The sequence below is a fragment of the Miniopterus schreibersii genome (assembly GCF_964146895.1).
Source record: "Miniopterus schreibersii genome assembly, chromosome: 8".
Classification (NCBI taxonomy): domain Eukaryota; kingdom Metazoa; phylum Chordata; class Mammalia; order Chiroptera; family Miniopteridae; genus Miniopterus; species Miniopterus schreibersii.
The window spans coordinates 37,821,661-37,842,163 of record NC_138109.1 but is presented as its reverse complement, the minus strand read 5'-3'; the positions used below and the strand labels follow the sequence as shown (position 1 = coordinate 37,842,163).

Sequence of the window (20,503 nt, the reverse complement as noted above, 5' to 3'; positions counted from 1 at the left end):
TAGGATTGTGAAATGCCTTCAGTAATGATCATCCCGAAGAAACAGAATAATTATTTAACTTTTGAAAATAATATTTCAGGCTTTTTTCTCATAGGAAAAAGGAGAACCTGGTATATTCAATGTTTACGAGACTCCAGAAAAACCCTCATGGATGCCTCTTAAAATTCAAGAAATTTGAAAATTAAATTAAATTTAAAATATTTAAATTTTTCTTACTGTTTTACTGAAGATGTTTGATTTTTTTTTTTACTTGACATTTTCTTAGTAAATATAAAAATAAAATTAAAGAAAAATTAAACAGTAACCTCTACAAAGCTTTCTCAGTACATCTAACTTTTGATTAACCAACCCACACTAATCTTACATAACTTTTCTCCGCCGTACAACCCCCCAAAAAGATAAATTATTTACTTTCAGATAAATGAAAATAAGAAAATCAAAGAGATACTTGGTGACTTTTTTAAAAGGGTGTACGATAGACAAATATTATTATAAAATGCATTCTTTTTCAGTTTGTAATATCCATCTAAATATATACTTTGGAGACAAAAGGAACTGTAGTATCCAAAATATTATTACTATTAAAGCAATTATTAAATTTTTAAATGTTCAAATGTAAACTGAGTGGTTAAAATTGGTAAAATATTTTAACAATGAAGTCTGTTAAAATATTATAAATTATAATCAATCATATAAACACTACATATCATTGTTGTTTTGAAAAGTATATATTAATATAATACATAATAAATCATTTCAATAAATGACACTTCTTTTTTTCCTCTCTGAACAAATTCAGGCTCTGTATTTCAAGTTTAGCCTTGAAAGCTGCTCTTTTTCAATAAAAGAACCTAAGAAGTCAGCTTTTATAACATGTGAGCATTCTTTAAGTGAAGAGGGAATAGAGAAAAATACAAGAATTATATTATCCTTTACCAAAAACCACTGGCATTTTTAAATTTCTGATGTTTAAAAAATCTTTCTTATTGCCACACTATCGAAGACAGAAATGGGATGGGGGGGAAATTTTCAAGTCACAGTTTATCTAATAAGGTACATGCCACAACGCAAAGCATTTAAACATTGTTAAATTCTGAGCTCATCCTTGATATGCTCTAAAATACATAAATTTGGGGTTTGAAACAGTCCTTCACATTGACTGATTTTATTATATACACAGGACATGCTAGGGACCAAGGCTGTATGGCATTATGCAAAGAGCTCCTGGAGTCTACCTAACTACAAAGTGAGCTTTCACCAAAAGGAAGATTTGATTTTAAAGTCTCAGCCCCATTTTATAATGCAAAGAATAACATAGCTCCAAAAACAATTCATATTTATGTTAAAACATTGTCTTATTAAAAAGCTTTATTAATAATAAACATTTTAAATAAACATTCTAATATGGGATTTAAGTGCTCGAAGATACTCCCAATATGCTTCTCGGAGAACTGCGACTGCGTTCATTCGTGTTCAAGAGGATTTTGTTTACCTGCCAACCAAATGCCCATATATCCCATCATAAAAATCCTTAAATGAGGCCAACTATGTCAACTAATCATTAAGAATAATCTAGGTCCCCATTTTTGCATCAAAAGTATTTACAACTTATTACTCCCCATAGGTTTTAAGAATGTGCCAATAAAAGTGAACAATATTTTATATAACTTTACTCACATGCACAATTAAAGTGCTAGTTATCTTTCTCAACAATTAGAAATATTCCAGAACATCAGAACTAAAGCAAATCATTAACTTGTAGGAAATGTCCAGGTATAGCACTCATTAGTTAAAAAAAAAAAAAAATAGTATGCCTTTACAAGTCATGTTGCTGCACATATAGCCGTAAGTTATGTAATGTTTCAAAATAGTCAAGAGAAAACAAAGAATGTTTTACATATGTACTCAGTGAGAAAGTTACAGGCCACCAATAAAAACAAACCTGAAAACCTGTTTCCAAAGCCATATGACTTTGAATCAGCACCTTAAACGTTGATCAGTTTGTAAGTAAGCCAAGTTTAAGAACCACTGAATGCTGGTATTTCTGGGACTACTTCTCAAAGGTTCACCTATAAATTTCTACTGTTATCATTCTGTGGCCAGGTACATGATTTGCTTATGATATGCTTATATATTAAAATAAGATGTCTGGCATTCTTCTGATAAAGTTTTTAAAAATTGCATACATGTATACGGAGTTTATTCTTTCATTTAGAGTACTTTTATCACTGTGCTTACTGACTTTCTTTAATGACCAATAAGCTACCTAAGTTTTTCTTTTTAAAAACTGACTCTAAAGCTCTATAAATATTCCAGCAAGTTAAATAAATTGTAAATCAATTTTTAAAAGAAGAAATCATCAAATATATGGCCCTCATTCGCTATTTAGTGTATATTTTCTTACTGATACACTAAGTCAGTCTTTCTTAGTGGTGTTTCCAGGAGAAGGCCTAGTGAATGTATCAATCACACTGCCAAATATGTTTAAAGAAAAAACAACAACTTTCTTAATGTGATAATAGTTCATAAACCAAGAAAATTCAACTTTGTTAAATACCTAACTATGCCCTGGGCCTACACGGTTACACAGGTATCCTCCTATATGCACCACCCCAAAATATGAATTTATCTTTTGAGAGCTCACTTGAGAAAACGCTAATGTATCCTACTACTGCAGCACACTGGTATTAACTACAAGTCCTATGTGTTGCAAACTTTTGCCAGCTAGAACTTCAGTCTTTGAATCTCAGCATTTTCACTGTAGTCGTAACTCATTCAAATTATCTTACACTTTGCATCTTATCCATATGCAATTGTGAACCTTGCCAGAGTGGTTGGAAAAGTTTCATTCCATACTTCCACAAGTTACTAAAATAGGAACTTTGGAAGTTTGTTAGGGAAAAATTAAAAAAAAAAAACTTTTACAATAACTAAAAGCAACTGCTGTCCATTATTAATGCTAGGCCTAAATCCCAAACAGACCACTTCAACATAAAAGATGCATTTAAGAGTCTTCTGAGATCAAATAGCCGGTATTTTTACTGTTAGATACTGCAATACGAAGAGATGTCATGTGAGAAATAAATCCAGAATCTAGAGAGGAGAGAAAAAACTACTGATACTTTTTAACCTTCCAGAAAGTATTCTGGTTAATCCGTTATCTCCTGCAAAATGAAGGCAAGAGGTGGTAGCAGGTTTTTTTTAAGGGAGTGGTGAATAAACATTTTATATGAAGCATACAACTTCATGTAAGTGATTAATGGTCTGATTGCAATGTACCAAAACAGTATGAAGGCTCACACTTTTTTCTTTTTTCTTTCTTTCCTTTTTTTAACCACAAAATCACTTTTGACTTCATGCCTTTTAGTCAAAGAAAATAAATAATATATTCAAAAGGGACCAGATTTGGAGCCATGAAGTAGCAATATTTTGCCTGGGGGTGGTGCAGACAAGAGAGAGGTGGAAAGGAAGGGCATGGAAAGGAGGGGCGGCGGGGCGAGAAAAACCCACGCTCCGAGTTAAGTCGGAGAAAAAAGTTGCCCCTGTCCTGCGCGCGGAGCGTACAGAGTCGCGCGCCGGCGGCTGCGGCGGTGGCAGTGGCGGGAGGCGGCGGCGGGGGGAGCTGCGTCTGGCCCGGGCCGCCGCTCGGGCTCGCGGCCGGGAGCCCAATTCCGCCCGGCGCCACCCGGCCCGCGGCCCGCGGCCTCCGCCGCACGCCGCGCTGCGCAGCGTGGGCTCGTCCTGGCACCGAAACTTTCACTCGGGAAAGCAAACGGGAGCCGAGCGACTAGGACGCAGGCTCCACCCGGCCGGCGCGAGGGACGCGCGTCCACGCAGCCCGGCTCCGCGGAGCCCTGGGGCCGGCTCGCCGCCGCCCGCCCGCGTCCGAGGGGCGCTGTCCCGGCCGGGGCCGGGGCCGCCGGCCCGCGTCCCTCCCGCGACTGGACCCCAAAGGCTGACAAACAATAAACAAAAGTAAGAGTTTGGGGAGGCTGCTGCGGCGCGGGCTCCGGGAACGGGCCGTGGGCGCAGAGACCCGAGTTCTCCCGCACTCGGAGGTTCCCGTTGCCCGGAGCGTGCGGGGTGTGCGGTGGGCGCCGTCGGCGGCCCCCTCCCCGGGCGTCGCGGAACTACAGGAGCCGGCCTCCCGGCTGCAGAAACGCTGAGTCCAGATTTCAGCGTGTCATGGTCTGCAACCCGCTGAAACACGTGCGGAGCGTCCGAAAACACCGCCGTTCCGCAGTCCATCGCCCCGATATTAATTAACGCATTAATAAGAGGGCGCCATTAGCCATGTGCCCACACAAATGGCCGTGCAAGAGGAATGCACCCGCATGGAAACAAAGTTACTTTCTTAAAGCTGTATTTCTTTCCCCCTCCCCCCCACGAGCACACGCGCACACAGACACGGCACACACCAAGACACATGCCCCGGGCCCGGCCGGCGCGACGGACCCCGGCACCCCCTGCCCAGCCCCTGCTCGGCTCCCGCCACCCGGGCACCCCCAACCCCTCCGCATCCAAACAGCTGCTTACCTGGGTGAGACAGAGCGGAGAATACATAACTGCCGGGCGGTGGGGTGTGCGTGTGCGTCTGGGTGTGCGGTTTGGAGGTGTGCGTGAGTGCGGGTGAGAAAGGAGAAAGAGGGAGAGAGGAGGAGAGAGAGAGAGAAGGGGGGGAGAAAAAAAATCAAGCCTGCTTCTTGCGTTCACATTTCCAACTCGGCTCAACTGCAGCCAGCCAGCGCTATTGCCGCTCCATGAGCTGAACTTTAACCCCGCCTAGAGTTTCCCTACACTCCACTATACATGCCTACTGTACGCGGGCGTTAAAGGCATAGCGCACCCTTTCCCGCTCCCGCGCCCGCCCGGCCGGGTGCCCGTGAGCTGCCCGCGCGCCCGCCTCCGCCTCAGCTCTGCACCGCACCGCACAGCCGCCGCCCGCTCGCGCCGCCGCCGGGGGCGGGGGGGACCGTGGGGGAGGGGGCGGCTGCGGCGCCGCGCGGCCAGCCCGGTCCGAGCCTCCGCGGCCGCTCGCGCTCGCTAGCTCGCTCCCTCTCCCGCTGCCTGGCTCGCTGGCTCTCCCGTCCCACCGCCCCCCCACCCCACCCCCCTCCGTCCCCGCTCAGCGCATTACTGGGTAACGCAGTGAGGAGCAGTTACAGTCTGTACTCCCGGGCAGCTATAGGCTGCCACAGGATGTGCTTAAGCAAACAAAACTACTTTTCCTCAGCCCCATCCCCCAGCTCCCGCCGCAGACCTCCGCGGACCTCGGGGGAGGACTTTGGCAACTTTGCCAGGTGGTCCGGTACCCCCGGGTTCGCGGCGTGTGCACCGGGAGAACCCGGGACAAGGCCTGGGGGCCAATTTGCATGTATGCAAATTTTTTTTTTTTTTTAATCGGACCTCCTAGGTAACTTTTTTGCCCCTCTGAAATGCGGTACGGCTCAAAAGCATTGTAATCTCTCCGACGAAGCTTTCTGTGGGAATAGATCGTCGGCTGGGATAATTATGCACAAAATCCTGCAAACTTTGTGCCGCTTCAGTCCGACGGCATTCGGGAGCGGGGGTGGTGGAGAAAATTTTCACACGGAAGATTCACCGGATTTGGGGGGTGGGGGCTGTCTGGAGAAAGGGAGGCGGAGATTAATGAGCGTTCTCCCTCCCAGGACTGTGAAACTAAGTGGGTTTGAACACAGGCGCCATAGAAAAAGTTCTATCACGTTCGGAAACAGCAGTGGTTTAGCTGTGACATCTTTTTCTTTTTAGGAAAAAAAAAAAACAACAACAACGTTAAAGGGATGTCCCCTTCGGGAAGAGGTATTCTGGTCCACAAACGCGTGCCCAGAACTGGACACAGGCTATCATTACCGTCCATGTGCCAGGGACACCTCTGGAAGGGTGCCTTTTAAGAATCCCCTTTTTTTCCTCCCCCAGGTAATAGTTCTTAAAATGGAAAAGAGCTTCCTGCAATTATTTTAGGTTTGCTAAAGTATTGTTTTGGCAGAAAAGGGGGGTGGTTTTTAGGGTTTGGCAAGTTGCCAATAAGCTTGCTTTTCCAGTTTTTTTTTTAAACTCATATTTTCCCTCTAGGCTCTCCTCCCTGCTTGGAAAAAAAAAAAGTATACCTCCTTCATCCAAACCCCCATCCCATTTCTTTCTCCACATCTCTCTCACACCCGTTTGCAGCCTGCTGCATTTGCTAATCCTTCGCAAAATTCCAAAAGGAAAGACGAGTGTATCACGTTGAAAGACACTGGCACACAGACAGGGGAATCTACACCTTGGTAGAGGTTACATAGCTTAGCCTCTGAAAAGAGGAAATTCACTGTAGGAATGTCCACTCTGCAGGTGGGGGGCAGGTGAGGTGTTAAAGGCCACTCACATTCAGACTTCCTCCCCTTTTTTTTAAAGTATGGGGCCACAAAAATGGTACTGGGGAAAGCAAAATAAAGTCCTCTGAAATATTCTGCACTTGTCTAAATTATTGTATGCTTGTTCTCTAGTTACTTTATTGCTAAAATAATTCCTGAATGCTCAAGAGAGCATTTTCACACTCCGATTCTAAATATCCTTGGACGGCTCTCAGATTATTTATTAAGAGGTGAGGGGAAATAATGACTTAAACTTTTAATGAGAGAGTCCCATTTTTCCAAACTAAACAACTGCTTTTCCTTGGTTCCTCTTGGATTTCAGTGGGGGAAAATGTCCTAAAAGCTAAGTCGAGTTACAGAGACAAAATCCCTGGCCAGGAAACCTTTGCTGGGATCTATAACTTCAACGCGCTCCAAGTTTCCTCGATAGACGTTTCTGGCTGACAGTCCCAACATGTAACTGAGGCACAGTGAGAAGTTATTGTTCAAGTGTGTGCTCTTGGGAAGCTGTCTTCCAGAGCAGATTAAAATCTTTCTTTGGGTGTATTAAAAGATAGACTTTACATCTGCCTCCTTCCAAAATAGCAAAGATTCTTATTTTTAATTGAATCTCAAGAAAAAGAAGGGGAAAAAACCTGGCACATCGCCCTGGTTGAAAAAAGAATGGGGAAAAGTAATTTAATGCTGATATTTCTACTTTAAAAACTTCTTTTGTTGCAGCAGTGGATGTGCCCGCGATTTCCAGCTTTCTGCGGTTAGCAATATTATCTTAAGTAACTTTTGGCGCCCTTCGTAAGACTTTTGGATATGGGATGATTGTTTGCGCCCTCTAGGCAAGGGCTGGATCCAAGTTCAGCACCAAAGCCCTTCACATCCGCTCCTGCTTTCTCTCCTATCTCCGCCAGCTCCCGCTCCCTCCCCCGCCGGAGGAGCGGGGGAGGGGGGGTAGGCGGGGGAAACACTACAAAGCACAGTTCCAACTACAGCCTTTGGAAACACGACTGAGAAAAATACAGTAGAAGAGTTACAGTTACAAAAAAGCTTCTGGTAACTTTCTCTCCAACAGGCATAAATTTAAATACACACACAAAGAAACAGATGTTTCTCGAAGGGCAGTCTGGGGGTAAAAAACATTTCCAACTCTCTCCCCTCTTCCCAAGTTGCAAAAGTAAATCCTTGTCCAGAGTTCACAAAGATACTAAGGCACTTGAGAGAGAGAGAGAGCAGGGATGGAGAGAGGAAAGAAAGGAAAAGATAGTAGAGAGAACAGTATAGGAAACACAGGTGAAGTAGGAAAACTAGTTTACTGCAATCATATAAATGACCCATTGTTAGGAAGGATAAACCCCTTATTGGAAATAACCGCTCCAATCATTTATTTTGCAAGTGCTGGGAGGCTGCCTTGAAATGGGATTGTCTCTGCGCAAAGGAGGCTCCTGTCATGCTCTTGGCTATCCATATTCTTCCTGGCACAGAGCCCAGCCTTGCATTTACTATGTTTTATTTGCAGAAATGTTACCTTGCCAGTTTTAGTGAAATCCTCTTAGATATATAAATTACGTCAATAAGGTTTCACTTATATGTACATCTCAAATACCTCTCATTTTAAAGGTTACTTAATAGGAAGATCTTATTAATATGATTTAGATTTTAATGCCCAAAGCAGTAAAGGTAAAATTGGGGTTCATAAGTGACAACGCCATTAACTGTAGTTCTTACCAAGATTAACTTCATCACTAGCATTTTCCAACATTTTTCTTTTCAATTTTTGACCTGCTGGTCACTTGTGTGCAGATTTTTCTTATATGCTTGTATTCCTAAATTGAATCATGTTGCTGAACTGAGCATCCAAGTGGATTCTTACATCAAATCTCCAAACCAGAGTTGATTAGAAGGCCTAAAGCCTTGGAAAATAGCTTGATGGGAATTTAATACAAAGATGGGAAAGAGCCCATATTATTTTCCACTCACTTTCCAACAGAATTAGGTGTCTACACTGCTCAGAGGGAAGGAAGAGATGGATATATTTTAGTCAGAGGCTGCCAGTTACTGTCTCCAAGATAAGCTGCTGCAGTTGGTTTCCACTGGATTGGTGTCAAAGACTTGGCCAAGAGGCCGGATTCCAGCTAAGAGTTAGCCAGTCAGCAATCTTCCACACATACCCTCCACAGGGGTTGTTGTAGTAACAAGAAGAAATGTGAACTTGGCCAGTCTTAATATCCTATCTGCTACTGACCATATATTTAAACAGCAGGATTCAAAAAAAGTAAAGAAAAACCACTTTCTCTCCCTCTTTCTTTCAAATGTAAAAAACAGCTGTCAGTCCACCTGTGAAACATTCTCTCCTCCTTAAAACTGCTGTTTAAGAGTTCAAGAAGAGAGGCTTGCCTATTCCTCCAAAGTACTCAAAAAACCAAAGTTTCTAAGATAATCAGAGTGAGAAGTTTTGTAATGCTGAGTATGCAATATACTACTTCCCAAAGCTCATTACAGTCCCATAGTTTAGGGAAGTTTTGAAGTTATACATTTTTAGAAGTTGAACCTCACCTTCCACAACAGTTAACAACTTCTCTGAATTTAAAAATAATTATGCAAAGTTAAATATTTCTCTAGTAGAATTTTTCTAACTTTTCCAAAAAGACAGTGAAGAAGGCATAAGATTCATGCAAAGATTCCCCAGGTTTTTTTTCCCCCTTAAACTCGAAAACTCTTTCCTATTGTGCTTGCTAAATCCGGAAGAGCTTGTAGCTTTGACAGCTTGAACCACACCAGAAAGAGCCGCAGAGAACTTCAGATCTCTGCCCCGCCCCCTCTGGCTATTGCGAACCATTGTACACCCAAGCTTTCTTATGATTGGATAAAGCTTCTGTCAATCTCCCACATTGTCCCATTGATTAGAGGATCGAATCGTCAATTATTCTCCGGGTCCAGACTTTTCTTTTCGGGTTAGGTTGACTGCTGAGGCCAGACGTCTTTTTACAGAACAGAGCACGTACAGGATCCCCCCACCCCCCTTTCTGGAACCGAGCAAGCGCTAGGAAGAAAAAAAAATCTGTCAAGCTCAGCAATTTTTTCAAATCTCGGAAAAAAAAAAGGAAACCCGGTCTCTGATGCACACAGCAAAAAAAGCCATCCACAAAGCTACATCTTTAAAACAAAACCATCACAATAGACATTTACCCAGCAATCACTTAAACGCATATGCAAGCCAGAGAAATTTTAAAAGTCTTAGCCATTAAACAAAATCATTCTACCGTTATTGTTGTTTATAAAACGCATATCCGTATAAACGCAAAATAGAAAGTTTAAGATGTACCACGTACCATTGCAATGTAAAAAGAGTACGTGAGAAACTTTAAAATGTTCAGACGAATTGCTTCATTTGTTGTCCCCTTTTTTTGCATTAAAAAAAAAAATCTAAATAAACTTGGAACCGTTGTAAACCCGGAAGAGGTTTTTTTTTTAAAGCTGTTGGCCAATTGCAGGCTTCTTGGAGAATTTTTTTTTTTTTTTAACTCCAAATCAGAAGGCTTTTGCAATTGCAATGCGCGCTCTCTACCTCTCTCACTGTCTCTCTCTCCTCTTTTGAAAGCGATCCAACCCGGGCTGGCTGGTTCTCAGATTCTCTCTGCTTTTGCCTTGTGTGCTTTGGATTGTACGAGACTTTGCAGAAGTTGCAATCGATTCGCAGTCTCTCTCTTCTCTCCCTACGCCCTTGTTTATTTCCGCAATCGCTGCAATTTGCATAGTAACCACGCAATAGGCGCCGGCGGCCGCGCGCGGAGGGGGCCCGGAGGGGGCAGGGAGCAGGCCTTGCCCCGTCCCCTCCTCCCGGCTCCCTCCCCGCCATTCTCCTCCCCCACCGCGCGCGGCCAATCGGAGCCCCGGCGTTCGGCGCAGGCTCGGGTGCCGACACTGTTGCGAAGAAAAGCCCCTGTGTTACTAGGCCTGGCTCGCGGGATCGTGCTTTTGGCGCAGCGAAGTTCTTCTGCTCGCGGACCTCGCCGCCGGTGCTAGGGAGGTGTGAGGATACAGTACGTTTGCCTGCGGTTGTACGGGTTTTGCACGTTTTAATCAAGTCTGGACACCTGCTTTTTCAGTTTCTTTTTCCATAGCCTCTCGTGAGTTATTAGGCTAGTTCATGATGGTTAGTGAGAGATTTAACCTTTATTTGCACTGGTGTAGACCAAGAGTTAAAGATCCTCTTTGGTACATTAAATCAAGAGAGTGCAAAATGTCACAGAGAACTTGCAGTGAAATAAAGCTTCGACTCCAGGTTCATAGAGGAAAAGACATTGGCTCTGTTCTCTGCAGATGACTGAACATAAAGTTGTTAGGTCGGCTCTCTCGAGAATAAAGCTGTTCCTTTAAAGCAGGAGGTGCAATGAAATTATAATTTAACTGCCAAACATCTACTTTGTCAATATGCAATATGCTTACAAAACCTGTGTTCCACAAAGTTTAATACACCCCTCAACCTCCCATCCCCCAAAAGAAAGGCTCTAAGATTTAAAAGGTTGTGTTTGGGGGGGGGTTGTTTTTAAGATAGTTATTGGAACATTAAGTCCTTCATCTCACTGATTCATCTTATTTCATTAACCCAGGCTCTATAAGACCATGTGACCTGGATATTTCAATGTTAACCTTTTATATGTTTGTTTTAAATAACAAACTAGTTACGGGGGGGGGGGGGGGGGGCAAAGAGAAGGAGTGCCCCTTTAAATGGAGAGCACCACAAACAGGCTATCCCGTTTTCTTTCAAATGTGTTCACTTTGCGTCCTAAAGTAATTTAGGACGTTTTGCTGAATAACTGAGTTGCAGGAAAATGTGTACTTAGCTCACTTGATAAAAATTTATATCCAATAGCAAGTCAAGAGGAATAGGATGCAACCTGGCAGTTGTCTGCTTTGCTTAACTGTCTTTGGTGAATGTACCTAATTAATTAATAACAGGACCTTGCACAGTTAAATTAGAGGTTACAGTAACCTCCTATTTTATATTGAACCACAGTTTTGGCTTTAGGCTTGCACTTCACAACTAGCTAACCGATGCAGCATTACTGGGAGGCAGGGTACTGCAGCGGTCTTTGGTGTTAGGCAAGCTTTGCTGTTCTGGTCTGCCCATTTATAGATCTTGATCCTGTCTTGTTCTGGAAAGTCTATGGCATTTAATCCTAGCATTCTCACTGACCATCCGTTTTCACGTGTTATACTCCTCCCACCCTAGAAAAAAACACTTGGTGGAATGTAGTGGCTTAAGTAAAAGAAATACAATGTTTTTTTAAGTAGCCAAAAAATGTCTAGGCCTAGTTCAGCTGGTGATAGGCTGTGTGACCTGAGGTGGTTACATAATGCCTGCAGAATAGGACATGAACCTACTGTGAGACTAGAGGACTGTTTTGTCAAAAGCGAAGAGCCTTTGAAATACACAAGAAATATCAACTTGTGTTGCACTGCTCTGTAGATACCATGGTCTGAATAAGCCCCAATGCTAAGCAAGCAAGGCCTTGTCAATAGGTGGTAACAGTGAGTTTTGTCTGCTTTGTCTGTAGTTCATTAACTCAGTTTAATGGGGTAGGTTAGCACCATTTCCACAGTGACTTTTTATATCTCCATCTAGTCAACAACAAAACAGTATTAACTTTGGAGTCCAACTTAGGTATTAATTTTGGGCCTGCTACTTATTTAGCCTCTGTAAATTTTAGATTCCTCATCTAGAAAATGGGGGATAGCAGATAACTTACATAAATTGCCTAGTACGTTACGTGTATTCAATATATGATAGCTATAATAATACTATTATTTATATATTGTTTAATATTTATCATGCTCTAGTCACATTGAATGTGCTAAGAGCTGGGGATACAGACAATAAAACATTATCCCTGACTTCAAGAAGTTTTCAGTCCAATGACTGAAGACAAGACACAAAGGAAAATAATAATGTAATAAGTCATATATCCAACTTAGATATACATAAGTGGCAATAGGAATAGAGATGATAGAATGACTGATTTTGCCTGGATGTACAGATAAAGTCATAGAAGGCTAAAAAAAGTAGAAATGACATTTGTGTTGGGCCAGAAGTATGTATTTGTCAGGTGGACAAGGTAGGGGCAGGGTATTCTTGCACAGGAAAGCACACTGATGTTACTGTATGCAGTGGACCAGAGAATGGGGAGGTATTTGGTTGTGGCTAGTTGCTCTAGCTAGTATTAGCTTGCATTACAGTAACTAGGGATGAAGTTAAAAAGGCAGGTTGAGGCAAGATGGCAGAGAACCTTGTGAGGCATTTAAACCTTCACTTGAGAAACTGGGGAGACACCAAATGCATTTAACCAAAATATATACAAAGTAAGATCTGCAAATTAGAAAAATTATTCTAGCAATGGAGGCAAAGAGACTAGTTAAAAAGAAATGAGAGAAGATGAAGTCCTGAAAGGCATAGAGGAATGTGAGTGAACAAGAGAGAAAGGTAGGGAAGGCTAGAGGGCGGGAGAGAGATGAGAAAGCAAGGAGACCCACCAGAGACACTAATTTTCAGGGATTTTGATCAACAGAGACAATTTAAGAGTGCAGTTTTTCCAGGCTCTTCTTAAAGGCCAAATACCTACAAAATCTATAAGACGACTTATTAATGAGTCTCTCCTTACCCCACTAATTGCCACTTCTATATCCTTGAACCTAATTTTAAAATAATACTAGTAATCATAGCAATAGCTCACATGGATTGAGTCTTTATATGGGGGTCTTTCCCACCCCTTGAATTTGCATTCCAGTAACTTCACCCCACCCACCATGCCACTGAAAATTATGTACACATCTAATAGAGTGACTTTGGGTTGCTAACCCCATGGAGAGCCTCATGTTTCCATATAGGCTGGCTTTATGCCTTGAAAATTGTAGGCTCTTCCAGGGATTCTGCTTTGTTGACCCAAATAAAAACTTGCTCCTCTTGCAGGGCATTGGTATGGAGACTAGAATATCAGAGCCTTACAGAGTTAGAAACATAATTCAAAATTGCGATATTTTTCTAATAATTTTTAAATTTTAATTTGTCAACTAAGTTGAATGTTGGACACTGAAAAATATTTCACCTTTTCTTAATTGGCCTGGATAAATCCTAGATCATCCAAAGCACTTTTTAGGCTAAGTAATCAAGACTGACATTTAGAGGACAACATGGCACTATAAACAATAAATAATAGAAGCCAATTTAAATCTAGGAATTAATGAGGGTCCCAAATAAGCAAGTTGTGGCAGACTATTGTCCCTCAGATGTGCTCTCTCTCTGTTTTTGGATACATAGATGAACAGTATAGAGCCCTATTTCCCAGTCTGCCTTGCAGAAAGGCTCAACACATGATTAAGTTCTCAGTAGAATGCTAGCAGAGTTGTTTAGTCCAACTTCCATGTCAGTTGCTTAAAAGAAATTTGTCCTATACTTGTGGCCTTGTCTGAAGGCTGCAATGAGGCCATGTGAAAGACCCAACTTTAATTACAAAAACTAGGAAAATACCCTAGGAGGAAAGAAAATAGCAACATGGGAGGAACCTGGGTCCCCAAAGCACCTCATTGGGCAGAACTGCTTCTCCAGCCTTGATTTTATTTAAGCTACTGTGTGTTTATGCCTATGATATAGCAGCCTAGCCTTTACTATAACTAATAATCAAGATTATAAAACAATCTCCTGGTACCTTTGGATTCTTTCTCTAAAGTCATGGATTTCCCCCAACTTGGTACAGAATACATTTGATTTTATTATCAACTTTCTTTTCCAGACTCTCCTTCTGCCTAATTTCTCTCTGCTACTCCCTCCTCCCAGCCACACTATAAGTAATTTTCTCTCTGTCATTTTCTGAGCACACCATACATGTTCATCCCTCTCTTCCCTTGTTTGTGTGATTTCTTCTGCCTCAAAGTTCCTAAAGTGTTCTCCCTGTTCCATTCACACCCTCCCCCCCCCCCCAAGAACCAGTTTAATTCTACTTCCCAACACCCCTAGGCAGAATTGGTGAATCCCTCTGTATGTGCTCCATCATTTCACACTCGTCTCTAGGACAGCTTTCTTCACATTGTCTATCAGTTACTTATTTGCATGTTTGTCTATTAGACGATGAACTCCTGAAAAGTGCAGTGACTTCATTCATCCTTTATTCCGACAAGCAAAATGCTATAGTAGATCCTCAATAAATGTTTGGCAAATTAACGTGTGAATGGCTAGATGAACAAAAGTTTCATTTTCCAGCCTTGTGCTCTGATGAAATACAGGGACCGGAGTGTGGCTGATGCAAGACATGGCATTATCAGTCGGGGGTATTTTAAGTGTAAATAGTAAAACACCGAGTTTGCTTTTCACAGAGTTTACACACGTGTTATGTCCTTTAACCTTCCTTCCTTCTGAATTGGTACATTAGGCATTGTCACTCTCACCACACAAATGAGGCAACTAAGGCTCAGGAAACTGCCTTCGGAAAAAGTTCAGGCTTCACGTTTTTTTTAAGTACCTTTTGTTGTTGTTGTTCTTAATCCTGAGAATATTTTTTCCATTAATTTCTAGAGAGAGAGCAGGGAGGGAGGGGGAGGAAGGGAGGTGGAGAGAGAGAGAGAGATGGGTTGCTTCCCATATTGATGGGTTGCTTCCCACATGCACCCGGGCAGGGGCAGGGGTAGGGGTCCTGCAGCCCCACGTACTGCCTTTGACTGGGAATTGACCCCTCAGCCCGCGGGCCAACACAGTAACCACTGAGCCAAACCAGCAAGGGCCTAAGTGCCATTTTACTGGTTAGCTGGCTCTGTTCATAGTCAAAGGTAAATACATGAACCTGTCATTTTTTAAAAATAGTTTTATTGAGGTATAATTGACATACAAAGAACCACTCATATTTAATGTATACAATTTGACGAGTTTGGACATACACAAATACACATGGTACCATCACCGCAGTCAAGGTCACAGACGTATCCAACACCTCCCAGAATCTCCTTGTGAACTCCACTCCCCACCCGCGTCCCTGGGCTTTTTCTGTTGTTGGAACATTTAACATGAGATCTGCCCTCTTGCCAAATCTTGAAGGGTACAACACTGTGTTGTTAGCTCTAGGTACTATGTTGTACAGCAAAGTTCTAGAATGTATTTATTTAGCATAGCTGAAACTTTATACCATTTCCCACCTCCCCCAGACCCATCCTTCTCATTTTGGATGCACACCACACAAACTGCAGAAGTTCCTGAAGACTCAAGATGATATCACACAACTGAGTTGCTAGGATGACCAAAGAAAGGAAATCTGTATCTTGACTGAAGCGAAAGTAGCCAAGCCTGAGCTTACAATTCACAGAAGGAGAGCTGAAAGGGAGCTCAGAAGTCTCAGTGCACCAGACTTTACAGATGATAAAACTGAAGCCGGCAGAGTGAAGCTGCTAGCTCATGTCCACACAGCTGGTTAAGAATTAATCCCCAGCTCCTGTGCCAGTTTCATTACATCATGCAAAGAATATTTTGCAGGAATGGGAAAGGAGGAACTATCTCTGGTATCAAAGTTGAAAAGAGGCCTGGGAAAGTGAAGAAGTACTGTTAGTGAGTCTGACCGGAGAAAAAAAACGGTCAATTGTCTAAACTGAAGGAAGGGATATAAAGCCCAGGCTGGTACCTAAAAGGTTTACTCAGATGTGTTCAGACAGCCAAAGGATAATTTTCAGAGAAATAAACGAGGGTCGAGGAGGGTAGGGGTGAGAGCAACTATCTAGAGCTGTAACTTGGTGTCAACAGCTGTGAGCTGACGGGTTCTTTATTCTCAGCTGTTTGTGGCCTTGGGCAGTGAATTCAGTCTCTTCCTCTGGCTTCCTTCTCTGTGAAGTGTAAATATCGTCAGTGCTGCTTACTTCTTTTTAGGGTTTTGTTCTATGAAGGCCTATACCAACAGTTGTTTATAATACAGCACAAAATAAAGAATATGGGTATTTAGTCATATTTATACTGTTTCTATTAAAAAAGGTTTTGGAGTGCAGATATCTGTGTATCTACCTTTCTACCTACCTACCTATATCTATATCTACACACACACACACACACACACACGTCTCCATTCCAAGACTTTTTAAAATAGAGGCAGGATAAATTAACTAACTAAATAAATATCTATATCTATTTATTGAGAGGACACTATTAAGACAGATATAAGGTAAAATCAGGGCCAAGATTAGTATCCAAAATACATACAATGAGATACTATGTACTCCTCTAGGGTTAACTTACAATTTTGACTTTGAGGTTCTTAGCAATCAACTTAAAAAAGAAAAGGTAAAAACTTATAATAATGCACAATGTTCACATGATCATAAAATTCAAATTCAAGAAGTGTTGTTCAAAAGCAACACAGACATTACGAGGTCTCAAACAATTTAGCGCATAACCTCCCCCCCGCCCATCACCACCACCACTGCCATGCGTGCACACCAACCAGGGCTGTCCTGAAGAGCACAAACTCCAGGAAGCTCCACAGAACCGTGTACTCAGTCCCTGGGTGAGATTTCAGCCACCTCAAGGACAGAGGGAATGGGAAGGTTGACATAAAATGACTATTTTAGAAACTCCTCAGCTCCAGCTTGAGTGCCCTGGGCTAGTGATCTGAGTGCTCCTGACACTGCTAAATTAGAATGTACCTAGCTTGACATCAGTGTCTACAGGTACAGAAAATCAGCCAAAAAGAAAGGAGAGAACTAGTTGAGGTTCATTCCTCTGATCCTGGGTTTTTCACACTCACTCTAAGATCACAGCCCACCCCCCAAAAAAAGTAGTATGGAGAGAAAGGAAGTGGGAACTGGAAAACCCATTTGGCACGGACACTCTGCGTTCAGACTCTCTTTTCCAGCCCCTATCCTTTAAACACTTTAGTCTCTCTCGATATCTCTCTTTCATAAGGTGACTCAAAATGGGGTAAGCAAAGGAAAGTCCAGCAAGGAAGCTGCAGAGTTAGGGTGGTTGTTGTGTTGGATACACAAGCAGTAACAAGTGGGCAGCCCGGTTAATGGGCTTAGAGGACAGGATTACGAGTCAACTAAAAAAAATATAGAAAAAAAGAATGCCTGTGCGGGTCAGGGTAGGGAGCCAGGGCGTGATCTGACGCTACTGGTAGATCCCTTAGAGAAACAGCAATTTTTTTTATGGTGGTAAAATATATACAGTTTTAACCATTATTAAATGTACAGTTTGGTGGCATTGCATGTATTCACATTTTTGTGCAGCCATCATCCCATCAATCTCCAGAACTTTCCATCATCCCAAACTAAAACTTTGTATTCATTAAATAACAACTTCCTATTTCCTTCTCCCCCAGGCCCTAGAAACAATTTTACTTTCTGCCTCCGGGAATTTGACTGCTCTAGGTACCTTATGTAAGTGGAATCATTCACTGTTTGTCCTTTTGTGAGTGGCTTATTTCACTTAGCGTAATGTTTTCAGGTTCATGCATGTTGTAGCATATGTCAGAATTTCCATGTTTCAGGTTGAATAATATTCCATTGTACGTATATACCACGTTTTGTTTTTCCATTCATCCATTGATGAAAATTTGGGTTGCTTTCACTTTTTGGCTTCTTGTGAATAATGCTGCTATGAACATACCGTATAACTATCTGTTTGAGCCCCTGCTTTCTATGCTTTGGGGTATATATTCAGAAGTGGAAATGTTGAATCATATGGCAGTTCTATTTTTAATTTTTTAAGGAGGAAATAGCATTCTTAGTTTATCTTTGGAGGAAAAAACTGAGCAAATTCTTTAATGACTCGTTTTATTTACAGAGTTGATTTTATGAGTATCAGGAATCTTGGACTCTAAACCCAGTTCTCCCATTAATTGTGTGATCTTTATGAAATTATTATCTCTTTATCTGCAAAATACCTGATTATCAGAACCACTGTCAGTTTCCTCATCTGAAAAAAATGATATCTTTGAACTAGTTGATACATTCAAGGTCCCTTAAAATTCTAAAGTTCTATAATTCTGCATATTTCCTTCGGTATGTGGGTTCACCCATTCATTTTGGAAATGTTTTTGGAATGTCGGAGCAGGTTTTACTCAAAGATAAGTAAGAGTTATCGGGGTGGGGGAAGAGATAGGGAAGAGGAAGACTGGGGTGACCGTTGAAAGAATTAAAATGGACTGTAAGCTACTGGGAGATCAGGCACCAAGACGAGGCTGACGTGGTAAATTTAGGTCGGCACACTCTGGGCCTAGTGACCAACTTTAAAGATTTTAGACTTTATCCTGACATTAATGCAGAGCCATTGAAGGGGCTTAAAGAAGGTGGTAACAAGATCAGTTTTTGTTTAGAAAAAGCACTCTGAGCGCAGTGTGGAAAATGGATTCCAGGGGTTCAGAACAAGTAACCTGTCCTTTCCTCTACTCCATTATCTCAGTTTTTCCTTTTGCTTTGAAAGTGGGAAAATTAGTCAAGATGTCCCGTAGCCTAACCTGGAACAAAAGGCATTTAGATTAAATTTATTTCATCTTGGTAAATAAAACTGTACTACGTTTCTCCTTACAATGAAAAATATCCGGCCACCATTTTCCCCAAGCTGTGAAAACCACTTACCGTGGTTGGTATTATATTAATGTTTTTGAGTCATTAATTTGCCCATTAATATTTTACAGCTATGACATTAGAGCAGTTTTTAAAAGTTCTGATAGGAGATTATTATCTCTTTATCTGCAATGTTAAGACATTAAATATCACATATTTAATACCTTATCTTTTATAAGAAAACTTAAGAATTGGTTTATATTTGATTAAGTGGAGTTTTTCTGTAATTGGGATACAAATAGTCTAGTTCTGGCTTTATATAATATATATGTATATACACATATATATATATTTTAATCCTTACCTGATGATATTTTTTTCCATTGCTTTTCAGAGAGGGTGTTGAAAGGGAGAGAGAGAAACATCGATTTGAGTAACACATCGATTGGTTGGTTCCTGCACACATCCCAACTAGGGCTGGGGATCGAGCCTGCAACTGAGGTAGGTGCCCTTGGCTGGAAACCAACCCAGGACCCTCAGTCTACAGGTCGAGGCTCAAGCCAGCTAGGTCTATGTAATATTTTTATATGAATAATGTAGTATTATAAAAATCACAAAATTCTGCAGTGGTGCTACTTTCCTGTTTTATATACCTCTTCTTTTTTTTTTTTTTTTTTTTTTACCAAAAAAGTTATGGGTTGTGTTGCATCAGCAGATTGTGTACCTATGAAAACAATGCTCCATTCCTTTCATGGGTAAAGAAAAGTTGTTGGTTTCTACTTTAGATCACATGAATGCAGAAACAAGTTGTTTGGAAAAATACTCTGAGTTTTAATATGCAAGAATAATGCTTTGGTTTATTGCAGATATTAAGACTCATTCAGCAACTAATGCCATGTTCAGTAAAATAATGCTGGAAAGAATGGCATTTACCTTCAAAAAATTCTGGCAGTTTGGCATAGTTTTTACTTTTGTTTACCAAGGAAAGAAAACCGAAAGGAGAGCAAGGAGAACCAATTATAAAGAGTGCTTCAGTTTGGCAAAGATGCTTGAAATAGCCAGTTTTTTGCAAGCAGGGCCAGGCTGAGAGCTGAAAATTTAAAGTTTGTAGAGTACTTGGTATGCTTTTGGTATATATATTTTTTAAAAGTGCTTTTTCAAGAAAGCAGCCAAAAAATGGTGTTTCTGGTTTTAACATTATTCCTATTAGTTTGCTAGTCCTCCCAAGAGCTATAAAGTTGACAATAAATCAAACATATTTTAATTTGTCATGAGATAGCATATAGAAACAAAAATCTCCCATCTGGTTTTCTGCCAAAGTATTTCTACTAGTCCTATCCACTTCCAAAATTTATACTCACTATCAAAAAATTAAGGAAAAAATCAAACTATCAAATCAGTTCAAGTCTGGAAAACATTTACTAAATGCTTCTGTAGCAGGGCACTACATTAGGCCTGGGAATGCAGGACAAAATAAGTAGTGATCTGGCCATCAAAGAGACAAGGGACTCTAAACAAGGCTGGGTTACCTCATTTGCCAAGAGGTCAGAGCAGAATAGAGTTCTCCAAGTCAGTAAAAACATATGACATTGTACCAAATAATG

General features: G+C 41.4%; 1 protein-coding gene and 1 long non-coding RNA gene across 7 annotated transcripts in view; one reads left to right on the top strand and one right to left on the bottom strand.

The window, feature by feature from the left end:
• The window catches only part of NFIA (nuclear factor I A), a gene marked incomplete at its 3' end in the record, with an annotated part of 352,385 nt that extends 342,287 nt beyond the window's left edge, over positions 1-10,098 (bottom strand). For 3 of the 6 annotated variants that reach the window (XM_081144017.1, XM_081144020.1, XM_081144018.1), the window contains exon 1: positions 4,537-4,958. In XM_081144017.1, the coding sequence (XP_081000143.1) occupies positions 4,537-4,563 (27 nt within the window). In that variant the 5' untranslated portion in view covers positions 4,564-4,958. Of the gene's footprint in view, positions 1-4,536; positions 5,062-9,697 lie in introns of those variants that run through there. The other 3 variants (XM_081144016.1, XM_081144015.1, XM_081144019.1) reach the window with 3 other exon arrangements.
• Positions 10,099-10,263: 165 nt separating this feature from the next.
• LOC308560231 lies at positions 10,264-20,264 on the top strand. The gene is made up of 3 exons (XR_013999310.1): positions 10,264-10,408; positions 17,714-17,771; positions 19,294-20,264. It is a non-coding gene; the product is annotated as an uncharacterized lncRNA (long non-coding RNA).
• The last annotated feature ends 239 nt before the right edge of the window (positions 20,265-20,503 follow it).